General features: G+C 32.2%; 1 protein-coding gene across 2 annotated transcripts; it reads right to left on the bottom strand.

Moving 5' to 3' along the window:
• Positions 1-2,348: 2,348 nt before the first annotated feature.
• Positions 2,349-12,799, bottom strand: LOC137818544 (chromo domain protein LHP1-like). Of its 2 annotated transcripts, none has more exons than XM_068622037.1 (6): positions 12,178-12,799; positions 11,184-11,209; positions 10,779-10,865; positions 9,764-10,522; positions 2,818-2,878; positions 2,349-2,722 (listed from the first exon to the last, which is right to left on the bottom strand). In XM_068622037.1, the coding sequence occupies exons 1-6, from the start codon at positions 12,520-12,522 to the stop codon at positions 2,675-2,677; spliced, it is 1,326 nt and encodes a 441-aa protein (XP_068478138.1). In that variant the 5' UTR covers positions 12,523-12,799; the 3' UTR covers positions 2,349-2,674. The 2 variants fall into 2 exon arrangements, with proteins under 2 accessions (XP_068478138.1, XP_068478137.1); XM_068622036.1 differs by having other exon boundaries at positions 2,818-2,893; positions 12,178-12,763.
• Positions 12,800-14,784: the final 1,985 nt, after the last annotated feature.

Raw genomic sequence — 14,784 nt, forward strand, 5'->3', positions numbered from 1 at the left:
GTGCCTTGTTTCTTTGCCTCTTGATGTTCACAACCTAGCTTATTGGGCTTAACAGGCCCAATTGCAAAAATTACTATTTGAACTTATTTTTACATTGAAAGAAAAACAATTTACTTGTTTCTTTTCTTTTTTGTCTTTTTTTTTGGTAATTTGTGAGTATATGCCCCATGTATAATCACAAGTATAATTACTAGGTGTGTTTGTTTGGTAGTTGTAGCTTTATTATTGTATAGCTTTTAAAAGGTATGAGAATTTTTCTTTTAACATAGGTTGTTCAAGTGACATTCAAGTCTTAAAGGGTTTAATAATTGCATAAGCTATTAATCACTTTAAAATTTTGTATCTTATCAAGATTGTGTCGTTAAAAAGTTTAATAATTTGCATATGAGATATTGAACACTTTAAAATTTTGTATCTCAATTACGATTGTATGTCAAAAGTAAGTTAGGAGATGAAAATACATATAAATATTAAATTTTTGTCATTAAATCTAAATCTATAAAGATTGAAATTAACATCTTATGTTACATGGGACTAAACTTCTATTAGCATTTGCATCCTCCATTACCATATATTTTTTTACACAACTTATAATATTATAATGGAAAAAATAACTTTCTAAAATCTTTACACTTTTTAGAAAATATTTTTCCAAATGTATTATAAAGTCTCTATATTACATGCTTGAAAACATTTTGAAAAAGTATAGTTTAGAACTAAATCTATAATGATTTTAAATTATTCTCAATGGATCATAGAATACTTCACAATAATTTTTTTATTATAGAATAATTTTTTCAAAACAATTGTTCTGGAACATTTGAGATCTTAACACCCTTCCAAAATATTATATGAGAAAACTTTAGAAGAAAAGATATTTTTGGATTGTCAAATAAATTCTGAATTCTACTATTCAAAATATAATATATTCTAAATTGAAAATTTTAAAAGATATTTTTAAAAATTTTAAATACCTACCGACAATTTAAAATATATTTATACTTGCTTTGGAGCAAAATCTATGTAGAAGGGGACAGATTAACACACCTTTAAATAGAATTAGAACAATCATATCACTTGTTCATGTTCTTTTCTATTTACATTAAATGTAATAATAATATGAAAAACATTTCCTCAATTTATCTCATGCAAACTATTATTATAATTTTATTTAAATAATTCTATTTAATTTGATATTTTACATAGATTTAGCTCATGTAAACAATCTATGTACTAAATAAACTCTCTGTTGATTCCCCTCATCACAGTGCACTTATCTGCAAGCATTAATAATTGACTTAATTCTCCAAAATCTTCCTATTTGTAAAAGAATTTTGAAAACTTCTCTCAAAATCCTAAATCAATTCATTTCATTCAATGAAAACTCTTTCCATCAATCTAAGTGCATAAATTGACTTTTTTATAAGAAAGACTTTAACATTTTACTTTTTTTATTTCTGAAGTTTAACCAATCAAAATATAGGTAAAAATAAATAAATAAATATTCATGCAAAATTATGCGTGAGTGGAGTTCAAGCATCAAAAAGTCTAATTTCATGAGGTATGACATTGCAACTAGCCTTCTGAACTCATGAAAATCAAATCCCCTGTTCAAAGTTCATGAACAAATCTTACAACACAAATTTTTACATCAAGAAAAGAATATAACTCTATAAAATCCTCTAAAAACACTTCTCTCAATCCCAAATGATAATCTTCTCTCAATCCAAAATCAACTAATAAAATTAACTTTTACAAAATTCCTCACCAAACATCTCTAAAACCAAAGTGCTGAGTAGTTGATTTTTGGTTTTATGAAAAATACCATGCATTTTACTCCTTTTTTAATGGTAAATGACTGAAGAAATTTACCAAAACAAAACATGTATATATTAAAAGTTCAAAGAAACTATGTCATAATCCAGCATTTCAAGTTGAGTGAAATACGAGCATCAAAAAGTCCAATTCAACAAAGTTTGTTAACACTGCAAGAAGCAAATCTCCTTTTTAACCACAACCAATCTTTGCTCATGAAATCAATTTCCCTTTTCAAATTCACATTTAAATACAGTAAAAACAAGAAATTAGAAAAACCACCCCCTACCCAAATGAGACCACTACACTTAACTTGGATTAATAAGAAATCCAAAATAACTTCTGAAAACTGAGTGCTGCAAAAATAAAAAATTTCCAACAAAGTTTGCATCTCAAGTAGGAAGAAAACTAGATGAAACATAGCATTTTATTTAGTAATTTCACATGCAGTTAACTGTGGATTTTCCTGTATTTGGTTAGAATGAATTCAATTCAATCAAGCAGCATTTAAAATATAATAGACAAACATAAACTGATAATAAATAGCTATAAATTTCCATAAAATTCGACAGTATCCAAAATAGTTTTTCATTCCTGACTAACTAACTCTTAAGAAACTATTATGTCCAATCCTCATTTCTTGAGGAACTGAAAATATGTAGTTCTTTATGCCATCAGGTTGCATCACAGTATGTAGAAAGACAACCACTGGTTAAAATGTCAACACCTATATGTAACTAACAAACAATGCATTTCTTACCCTTTACCATCTTTTGCATCTACAAAAGATAATCTTACAAATAACTAAGTGTGGTCAAATCTGACTACATACTCAAAGAACCTTCAATACTTTATTCAGTCAAGATGTAGGGCTGTAGCGAAGATGCTGCTCATAGAAATTGATGAGCTGCAACATATGAAAAAGATAAGGGTTAGAATAGGCCTTAGAAACATTGTCAATGAAGTAATCAAATGTAGTAATGAGAAGGAATAGGGTACTACAAGAAGTGGATTAAATGCTTTTAGATACTTGTTGTTAACCATCACTTCTGTTCCATCAGACCTGCAAAGTTTATCACTAAATAATTCAGGTCATATAATATACTCAGAATAGACCTGCAAAGTCTTGATGTAATAAAAGAGAGTAAGGATATACATTTAGGAACAAAATTGAATAATGAAAATGAAACCCCAGGCTCCATAGAATAAAGTGATATAAGCCAAATAGCAAAGAGTACAGACATGTCTGGAGAAACTTCTCACTGAACACTTATAATAAGAGAAAAATGAAGGAAAAAATGAAATAAACTTCAAAAGCTAAAATTAACTTACAAATAAGCTGATTTACAAAAAAAAAAAAAAAACACTCATATTAACTTCTTTAAAAACAAACTTATGCATAAGCTAATTTTAACTTGTAAAGAAATTGAATTCATTTTAGCTTCTTATTTACTTTATCTAAATACTAAAGTTTATCTAACAGACCATAGCTACATTTGTTCAATGACCTTCAACAAACTTCTGTGGCAGTTAAGTCTTGAACTAAATAAAAGCATTTTGCTTCATTTGTTTCTCTTACATAACTATAATGATTTTCCTCTTAAAATGCTTTTAAAATTATAAAAATGGCAGCAGGCAAGATCACCCTTCAGAAATATTGTAAATTTACATGCATATGAGAACATTCAAAACTCGCTATAACTTATAAGCAAAGGAATCAAATGTCTAAAGCAATATAAGAATGAAGTGATTTAATCATGTTCTTCCCATACATTTCTTCTCCAGATATCGAACTCAGTTGAGTCAAAAAAGGAATCAACTGTCTAAATTAAAAATACCATATAACTTTAATATGATTCTTCTAAAGAAAAATCATATGTAAAGATACCTATTCTAAAATGAAAACACTATTCTTAATCAACATATTTCCTTTCAGAAATCTAGCCTCTTGCTCTGATTCTAATTTTAGAGGCTGAACAAATAAAAAGATACATGCAAGACTAGTTCTTAAAATCATAGCTCTCAATTGCACCCAGTAAGGCTGCAAGCACAGTAGCATTGCAGAGCAGCACCCTGCTTCTCTAAGAGCAATCTCACTGCACATTTTGTGGCCATTTTCACAGGCAACCTCTTGTGTCTCACACCTACCTGACAGCAGACCTTAGCCAGGAAGCTTCTATTCGGAATTTTCCAAACTTGGTTACCCATCTTGCAGCAACCTCTAGTCAAAGAGGCAAAACATTAATGGGTGAGTGGGCATGGAGCTGATTGGAGAGGATAGGGAAATTTTGTTTCTTGGGATTGTCTGTTGGGGATGCACCTGCATCCCCAAATTGGACCACTCTACACCTCCAAACAGTCCACTATAGGAGAGGGGGTTTTGTTGTTCTCCTATTAATCATGGATAAATATGGCCCTACCTAACTCAAGCAAAATTGTCTCTGAAGGATAATTGTGGTCTCTACCAAAGCATATAAGAGACAAAACATATAACATGTGTGTGTGTGTATATCATTATACTGATATATAAACAGAACATATAAATAACAAATTCAATAATCAAATGGAATTAATATAATAATAAAATATATGCATGTAATAAATAAGAAAGAATGCAAAATATTATCAAACAAATACATACGTGTTTACATAACAGAAGCTATAAAGAGCAATGTTGTCAAACTCGAGGATCAGAAAGGGAATTGAAACTCAACTCCAGGATTGTAAGTCAATACGGATTGAGTTACTACTATATAAAAAAATTATATTTAATACATAACACAAGATACAATGTTTTCAGGCAGAATCAGTCCTTCCACTTGCCATTATAATTATCAGCCAACACAATAAAAAACTAAAACAAAATAGAGGAACAGTTCCACGGCTCAGCTGAAATCCAAATATAAAAGAGGAGCTCTCTCCCTCCTGCAACAGCTAAAGAAAAATGAAAAACGTTGAATAGAGAGAACAACAGCGACGAGCGAGCACGAGAAGACAGCGGAACCAGAAGAATAGAGAGGACAACAATTTGGGGCTCTTTTTAGGGTTCAGATTGCAAAGAGTTGCGCAATTTGATGAAACACATTTGGGCCTCATCCTTTGGCCTTCAAAACATCAGATAAATGTTTTTTTTTTTTCAAAAAAACTGGCCCAAATTGGGGAGCGGGGACCTAGAACTTATAATTTATAAATAAATCACCAAGAACAGAAACAACAGGCACAAACAAACACCCAATTGACCCAAATAAACTGAGAACAAAGGATTTTAAAACATATATGCATTTCACATATTGACCTACAAGCCCAAACCCCACCTTCCCTATCATTTTTTTTTTTAGATGTGAGTCCTAATCATGCAGTCAACCTGTCTCTAGACTCAACCTCTACAACACACAGAAACCTTGCCACCTTTGCCATGATGCAATGTAAGACTCATAACAAGCATGGCAGTCACAGGGAGCAAGGCAACCACAACAGTGTTTCTCAGGAAACCTGCAACCGTGACAACAACATCCAGCTATGATTGTGGCAATGTCCAGTGATGGTGATGGGTATTCAAAGACAACTATGAAAGTATCAAGTTCATCTTCATTCATCTTAGAAAATATCAAAGCAGATCAATGATCTAATTATTTGTCAACTGAAACACTTGATCCACAAGTGATCTACACAATTAGCAATCCCCTATGAGTTAGCAGGTGGACCCACACAAAACTTGTTGGATTGTACAAGTTAGCATTTTACTGACATCACACAGAAACAGAAACAATATGTGTGTATATATATAGGAAAATTTAGAATAGCAGCCATCATACAATCCACCAGCCCACTATAATCCTTTTAAGTGGCTTTTCTTTGTGCTTTTAAATAGTGAAAATGCGGATCATTGCCAGGGCAGCATGGACTAATTTGCATTGGTAAAAAAATGCATGTAAAACGTGCATATTTAGCAAATAAGACTAACAATGTTGACCAATTAAAATTAACAAACAAACTTCACACAAATTGATAATATCTCAATTTCCAATTAACGCAGAAGCATAACAACTTTATCTAAGCCACAGGCTTTTCAGAATATTGAAACAAAGTTTGCATTTAGCACGTAATTTTGTCCATCAACAAGGAAACTAGTTTTAATTAGATAAAAAAAAATCGACAGATGTTTGCATGGATGAGAATATTTAGGTGGATTAGTAGACATGCAAGCAAGATAGAAATCAGCAATGAACGCATTGGGAGAAAATTAAAGTACCACTTAATAAGTAAAAGACATCGGTCTTGCCTAAAACAGCTTGGTCATAGTTATCAAACACAGATGGCAGCACGTGGCAGGAAGAAGGATGAACAATATTTTAAATATCATGATTCAAACTAAATAATTTATAATAAACATAAATACTAAAAAAACTAAAAGCAAGATAAATAAGTCATAATTCACTCAAAATCACCATCTATCCAGGAGCAGTAAGAGCATGTAAACAAGTAAATATTGAAAGATGAAGGTGAAATTAATAGTAAGAGATATACAAAATTGACCAGGAAAGCTAAAGGAAGAAGAAAGGAAAAACCAAATGACAAAAACAGTCTTATAAAAGTGTGAAGGAATAGGGGATCCAAACAAAGGTCCCTTTCCATGGAAGAAAAAAACCACTACTGTAAGTAAATGCTACCAAATTCTTGTTCACAAAGGTCTGGAAGAGTTTGATTATATGCAGCTTTCCCCCTTGCATATGGAATATCTTTATAAATGAAGTAATGAGGGTAGACTCATGAGACGTTAGAATTCATAAAACCTTAAACATTCTTCATGAACATTTTTTTGCCACATATGAAACGTGATGTTCAAAGTTGTGCAAATTGGTTTACATGTGAAAAGGCCAAGTCCTAGGTTATGTCACGTGGTTTATATACACATCACTCATCCCAAAACATTCCTTGGTCTAACATGTCCTATGGACTTTATGCTTGGTTTCCAAAGAATAGAGAATGGCAAGAATTATATCTTATGGTTGTGGGATAGATTTTTCAGGATGACACACTTTATACAAGACAACAAACTTCATGATGCTTGTTTAATTTCTAATATATTCTTTGAGGAAGTAGTTAGACTACTTGGTCTCCCTAGAAACATTGTGTCTAATAGGGATATAAAGTTCTCGAATTATTTTTGGATAATATTTATAGAGAAAAGATGGAACTAAACTTTTATTTTCTACAACATGTCATCCTCAAATGGTCAAATAGAAGTGATTAACAGAAATCGTTCTTGACTACTTGGGGTTGTGTTTGATATCCAAAAATCTAAGAAAGTCAAAAGATCCTCTTCCTCATATGGAGTTTGCTTACAATAAAGTAGGAAACTCCACAACTTGGCATTCTCCTATTACATCTTCCTAACTTTGGATCTATGATGTGTTGTGATAAGCTTAAGATGAATTTGTTAAAGACCTACAAATTAGAGTAAAAGGATAAGACAAAATAGAATATATAACAATATGAAAATTCAACAAACAAGTGTAGGAAGTAAGTCATTTTCCAACCAAGTGAATGGGTGTGACTTCACCTAAGAAATGATAGGTTCCCCACTCAAAGGAAGTCCAAACTTCAAGATTGAGTAAATGGATCATTCCAAGTACTGGCGAAGATCAATGGCAATACATACAATTTGAACATCCAAAGTTAGTATAGTGTAAGTCATACTTTAAATGTTAGTGACTTATCTCCTTTTGAAGCCTATACCATAATTGCACCATGGCCACACTATAGTGCACTAAACACCACTACTTTGGCAGTTATTACTGCTGTCATGGTTACAATTAAAAACCACTTTGCTATCCTCCTATAACACATCATTACTACCAAATTTGACACCCTAGTATGCAAAGTAATTAAATGGATCATACCCAATAGACAAAGGTAGAGAAAGACCAAAGAAAAACAAACGAAAAAAATTATTAAATAGAGATCTTGATTTAATGGCCTTTCTAAAGACTTGGTTTTGGAAATGGAATATCATTTAATCTATATATGTTGCCAATCCTACCTAAAGAGAAAAGATTATTGTTGTTATAGACTATGAATGCTTACATCAATGTTATCGATATCAGATAACTGATCATATTGAATACCCCAAAAATCCTTTATAAAGTTGGAAACCATAACGGGTTATGACGGAAGCATTGCGGTCAAAAGAAATACAATATATACATATAGACAATTTCTTGTGTTTTGTTGTTATTTTATGTTTTGAACTTGAAATTTGTGGTGATTTGATTTGATGTTATTGTTATTTGAATTTTTTATACATAATATAATTATTAGTTATGATTGGCGACAACGAGCGACGATGATAGGCAACAATTGGCGGCGGCAACTGGCGACGACGACTCGCAATAACAAGCAACAAATGCGGGCAATGGGGCAGGGAGAAATATTAGAGGTGTTGTGGTGGCAGAGATAAAATATGTATTGGATTGCAATAATTATAATGTTTTAAATGGGTCAAAAAAGGCCCAAAAACATAATTTTAAGTAGGTTTTGAAATTATAATTAGGTTTAACAACTCATTTCATGCAGGCACACAACACATTCAAATTTTAATTTGACTAATTAGGGTTTTAAGGTTTTATGATTAAAATAGTTGAAATGGGCCAAGGCCCAAACTTATTAGTTTTTTTCTCAAAATTAGGGTTTAGGGTCTCTTCTATCTTCTTCATTTTGCACCGCACACAACAAACACAATCTCTTCTATCTTCTTTATTTTTTGTCGCCACCCACACTAGCTCACCTTGCATCGCTGCCACCGCCTTTTTTGCTATTGTCATTTTCCGTTATCATTACGTGATGCAAAAAGCGACCGTCATGGACTACCATGAGAAATCCGCATCGCCACCACCTTGTTGTGGCAGTAGTCAAAAAATCCACCACCGTCTTCCACCATGGCACTGACATAACCAATTAGTGATAACATTGGTTTACATTACATGAATTTGGAATCCAATGTTATGGCCAAACTTTAAAAAATAGCCCACAACTACAACTTTTGTTGCAACTTTAAGGCTTTTAGACACTACCTAGCCATGCTAGAACCACAATTGCAATAACACTATAATTTTTAAACCTTGGTTATTCTTACTAAAATAGTTAATTTCTACCAAAAATAGTTAATTTTATACTAAAAATAGTGATAAAAGTCAAAATTAAATTTGTATATATAATCAAGTTTTAATAGTATGAAGTACCATAGAACACATTTGTGTCTAGCAAAAGCACACCTAAGGCTCTGGGTATTATCTAAGAAGACCTTTAACATTATCCTTAGGAAGGGGAGAAGCCTTCGCTAGGCCTTGAAAATGATAAATAGGAAGCCAAGTGAAGAAAGTGGTTCAATACTTAACAAAAGCTACACAATAGTATTGTGTTAGGCTTACTAGACAATTTACTAGGAAGGTTGTGGGATCGAGCCCCATCCATCTTGAACTAGGATTCAATGAACTAATCAATTAATCTTTCAAAGGGGGCTAAGGATATAATTCCAATAGAAGAATCCTTCCATGGATTCATGTTTCTCATCAAACAAACAAAAGAATCAAAATTCCATTGAAGGTTTCACTATATTGAGCATACTAAGAATTTAAAAAGATACCATAAGTGTAGCTTTTTTCGATTAATCCTGGCCTATCAAAACAGTACCACTCCAATTTCTTTCCCAAAAGGGCATAACACTTTCCTTTTCTACGATACGTTATTAACTTAGCAAAGTTGAGCCCACAAAGTACATTATCAATTTGAAAAATCCAAAGCCAAGTGTCCTGACCCAAAGATCTATCAAGCTTATGAAAACAACCAAGTTATCCCTTAGCACTAGCACAAAGTAAGCAAGCTACCTTTATTCTATTAAAGAAAAAAAAACACCCCTAGAATCATATCATGAATCACGGTTACTTACTTTGAAGCCACGAAGGTTACCAAAACATCCTGCATTCCACTGGATACGGTAGCTGAATAGCCTATTGGCTTTATAATCTTTACGATGTTGCTAGCAGGTCTGGCATGATTAGTACCAGTACCAGCATTCCTTGTTAGTAGTGCTGACTCAGCTGTACTAACAGCTACTCCAACTGGATTTTGTGTATTGGCAGGCTCACCAGCATATAATTCTTTGTTGAACCTCCTTACAGAACCAGATTTTCTCCTTTTGGCTCCCCGACAGCGGCCACTTTCACTTATTTCCATGTGAACCCCCTTTGATTTAGCAACTGTTTGACCATTATTGCCAGCAAACCCAGGACCAGAAGGAATTGCTTCTGGAATTCGTATTGCAAGCCTGTCTGCTTCATTCCCACAGGCAGAAGAAGCTTTAAGCTCACTAAGCTTAGGATCATAATCATTTTCCTCATTCCTTTCAATATTTTGTTCTGAACCAATTGCTGACTTGGTAACATTAACAGGTGTGGCATTTTCAAGATTGCTGCCAGCAACATTTCCCAATTCGTCAGCAAAAAGAACAGTCTGAGGAAAGGCGGGAATAACAGGAAGGCTTGCATCACTAAGAACAGGTAGAGCAGACTGTGTATGATTTCCAGCCGAACTAGTCGAAAAGCGTCGAAGGCTGTATGGAGTGGTAGAACGCTCCAGCCGCTTCCTGGGTTGAGTATGATGCACCACATGCTTGCGTTTGCGCTTACGATGTCTTCCTGACTTCAAGCTTTGAAACCACAAAAATAAGTATTAGTGAACAGGTGATTTTCACAATCTAGACATGTTATATATCCAACCAGTTTCTGTCAGCTACAGTCTTTTTACCTCTGCTTATAAGCAAAGCAACCTATTCACAATCACAGCAAAACAGAACACAAACATAAAATAGAATAGGAATACATGCCTCTTCACATCGGTACTCATAATTTAACACAGGGTCCAAAGAAAGATATAAAAAAATTTATGGAAGGCAAAGAGAATACCTCTCCTCAAAAGCTTCAACAACATCAGGAACAGAAACTAGATTTTCTGGTGGCTCCCAAGTGTTGGCTGTCTCAGGCCACCCATTCCTTCAGTGACAAACAAACAAACAGATCAGCAAAAATACATATATAATTTTTTTCACTCTAGACCCTTTTTCCTTCATGTATTGACATTCATAATGCACAATCTCTTCCACCCCCATTTCATTGTAATCACTCTTTATTTGTGATCACAGTATTAGTCACATCCATCACTTTTTCTCTCTACATTTTTTCTTTTTCCCACTCCCTCTTTTTTCACCCCCAAAATGGGATGGGTGGTTATTTTACTTTTCCCGTTAGTTTTCATTATAACCCAGTCCATAAAATAAGAACAAAAGACAAAGGAGCAAAAGGGGTACTCACCATTTGATAAAGTATTGCACCTGACCCTGTATTTGCAACATTGGAAATCCACATTGTCGTAAAGGAAAGCCCCCAACAGGACAAAAAACAAGTTAGACCAAAGAACAACAACAGCAACAACAAATTCTCTCTAAGTGAGGCTGGCTACTCAAATTAAGTTCACCATTAAAGCATAAAATAACTCAAAAGAATCCTTATTAAGATAAAAATAGACCAAGAAAAAACACCCCCATTACTGATAAAACTAGTCCAAAAACAACCCTAAAAAAATCTCCATTACAGATCAAATAATTAAAAAAAACAGAGACACGACACAATACAAGGAAAAAACACAACCCTCAATCATCAAAGAATAAGAACAACAACAAATTCTATGAAAGGTTGGCTACATAAATCACACAACATTCTAGGCAGCCTTTTTAAACCATTAAAAAAATCATTATTGCAGAGGAAGCTGGACCAAAACTAAATCGATTGCAGATAAAATTATTTAAAAAATATACGGACACAAGACAAAATAAGGAAAAAGCATGTGATCCTCAATCACCAAAAAATAAGTAGAACAACAACAAAACCCATAAAAAGTCGGCTACATGAATCGCTCGACATAATTGACATTATTCAGCAACTGGGTTCCCCCATTAATCCAAAAATGCCTCGAAAACAAAAAAAAAAAACATTACAGATTAAACTAGACCAAGAAAACATTCATTTTGAAGTGAATATAAATTTTAAAAGAAAAAACACAGACACAACACAAAGCAGAACAAGGGGGGGGAAACATAAACCCCAATCACCAAACAACAAGAAAAAGTCTATCTAAGCAAGGTCGACCACATGAATCACACAACCCATTACACCAAACAAACAAACAAAAAAACTCTGCAAAATACCCATTACATATAAAACTAGCACAAACAAAATAACAGGAAAAAAAATCTCCATTACAGTACCAACAATGGCCAAAGAAGAGAAAAAGATGGGAACTTTTTACCTTACGCACCCTCTTACGACGTATAGCTTCAACTTCATAAAAATTCTCAGCAAGAATAACACCTTGAGCCCCAGGAAAAGTACCACCAACATTTTCCTCTTCTTCATCTCCCTCCAACCCATACTCTTCTTCCCCTTCCCCTTCTCCTTCCTCGCCCTCCCCTTCAGAATCCTCCACCTGAGGTTCCTCATCCTCACCGTTCCGCAACTGGGTACCCTCGTTCCCCTCAAAGATTTCAACTTGACCACTCCCACCTTCTCCACCTCCCGAATCCGCAGCCCCAGAAGGCTCAACCACCTCGGATGGAACATCCGCGGTGGCCTTTTTCTTGGGTCCACCCTTCATTGCAGCAACCTTAACCAGTGGTTCTTGCCCTTCTGGTTTTGCTGGTGAATGGAAGAATCGTCTTCTTTCTACTGAGAAGGAAGCACCAAAAGTTGTGTCCACCCTGTGGTGTGGTGATGAGCTGTCAATCTATGTGTATCTATGCCCGAAAGCGTGATCCATGGCTCAGGTTTTTATTTAACGCTTTTCTTCTTTAGCCCTTTTTCCTCTTTCTTTCATCTTTCTCATTAAGATTTTTTCCTTTTTAATTTCCGTTTTTTTCAATCCTTTTCTTCTCTCGATTTCTTGGTGGGGTTTGTAATTTTGTTTCCCTCCCTGCCCCGCCTATTCTATTTTTCATCAATTTTTATTTTTTTTCTTATTTTTTTCAAACGTCTTTATTTATTTATTTATTTTCTTATCATAATATTTATGTAGCACATATACGGATATACGGATACGGATACTGATAGGATACGGACACGGAAATACACAAAATTTCTAAAATATTGGATATGGGAACACGGATCTATATATTATATAATTATAAATTATATAAATTGACAATAAAGATAATAAAGATTTATGTGCACAAGTATGTTTCAGATTATTTTTTAGAGTAAAAAGATGTTTTTCATAATTGGTTCACGAAAATTTGTTTTTTATTTTTATAATCATAATAATAATTTATAAAATAAAATTTAATTTTTTAGAAAATTAATGTATTTTTCTTTTTCAAAATTGTGTTAGAACCGTACTATAATTGTCAGAAATCTAACAAATACTTTTTGAATTTGACGGAAATGTGTCCAACATATGTCATACGAGTGTCAGTGTCTGATACTATCGGACACCGACGCGTCATTTAAGAAGAGGGTCCGAACTTCATAGCATAATATAACTTTTACAAAACAATTATTTCTATAAAAAAAAAAAACTATTTTACTCTTAATTAAAATTTATTATGGTTCCTAGCATTACATGAGTGTTGTTGAGACAAGTTTTTTAAAAAATAAACACTTCATATGCACATATTCAAAATCATGCGTGTTTAATTAGAAAAATTTATATTTTATTAAATTAAAAAAATTCATTATTTGATAAAAATACATAATTTTTCGGATTTTAATCAACTAAAAAATAGTTATATAGCTTTTATTTATATTTTTTAATTATTGTGAATCCCCATTCGGTGAATGGCATGTGCTTCCGTTATTATTAATGTAAATAAAAAAGTCTTAATGATTTACTTATTGTTTTATCAATAAAGCATTGAATGAATAATATATATTTAATGAGTTCAGGAAAAAATTAATTAATGCTTATACTTTTATATTATGTTACAAAAAAATTATTAATTGAAAAGTTATATTTATGCGTTAAAAAAAAACTATTAAATGCATGGACTTTTATATGTATAATTTCTCTTAAACCAAAGTAAGAACGCTACAATGGGTTACAATGGGGGTGGGATGGTGTTGAGTTTCATGTCTTAATTCGATAATTTTATTAAATAATTGTTAAAAATGAAGTATAGTTTAGTTTGATTTGATTTAAATAAAAAGAAAACAAGTATGAATATAATAAGAGGGTGGAAAAAATTTTATACTTGTACACAAGTAGTCACGCACACTCTTTTTGTATTTCATTAATTAAATTTAGTTTATTGATTTTAGTTAAACTAATCATTAAACCAATATTTTATGGTTTGATTTGGATTGATTTTTTATATTTTGTTATCATAAAATTGATAAATATTTTTTTAAAAAATATTAAATATTTATTAATAAAAAATTGTTAAATAAAGAGATATATTAATGTATTAATTTTTTATAATTATTGGTATATTCATGATTTTTTTTATCTATTTATAGTAGTTCTTTATTTTCAATTTAAAATCCAAACCATGGTCTAAAAGAAATAGATGTAAAAAATTACATTAGAGATGTGGTATTAACTTACATAAAGTTTTTCCAACCATAATGACTTTAGGTTTTTTCATGGTTGTATCTAGGTCACTCTAGTAGGTGTCTTAGTTAGGAGATCATTGAGGTATATTTTTTGTATAAGGGTTGAAGCACCTCTGAAATTATTTTTATTTATTTATTTTTTATTACTGATAAAAATAATTGGTTTATTTTGACTTAAATAAAACTATAGCAATGCAGATATATAATTAATGTTGAAATAATAATTATTTAATTGAACCTAATTATAATTAATGTTGAAATAATAATTATTTAAACTATAAAATAAACCTAGTTATATTATTTATGCAAGAGA

Source organism: Phaseolus vulgaris, chromosome 10 (genome assembly GCF_000499845.2).
Source record: "Phaseolus vulgaris cultivar G19833 chromosome 10, P. vulgaris v2.0, whole genome shotgun sequence".
Lineage (NCBI taxonomy): Eukaryota > Viridiplantae > Streptophyta > Magnoliopsida > Fabales > Fabaceae > Phaseolus > Phaseolus vulgaris.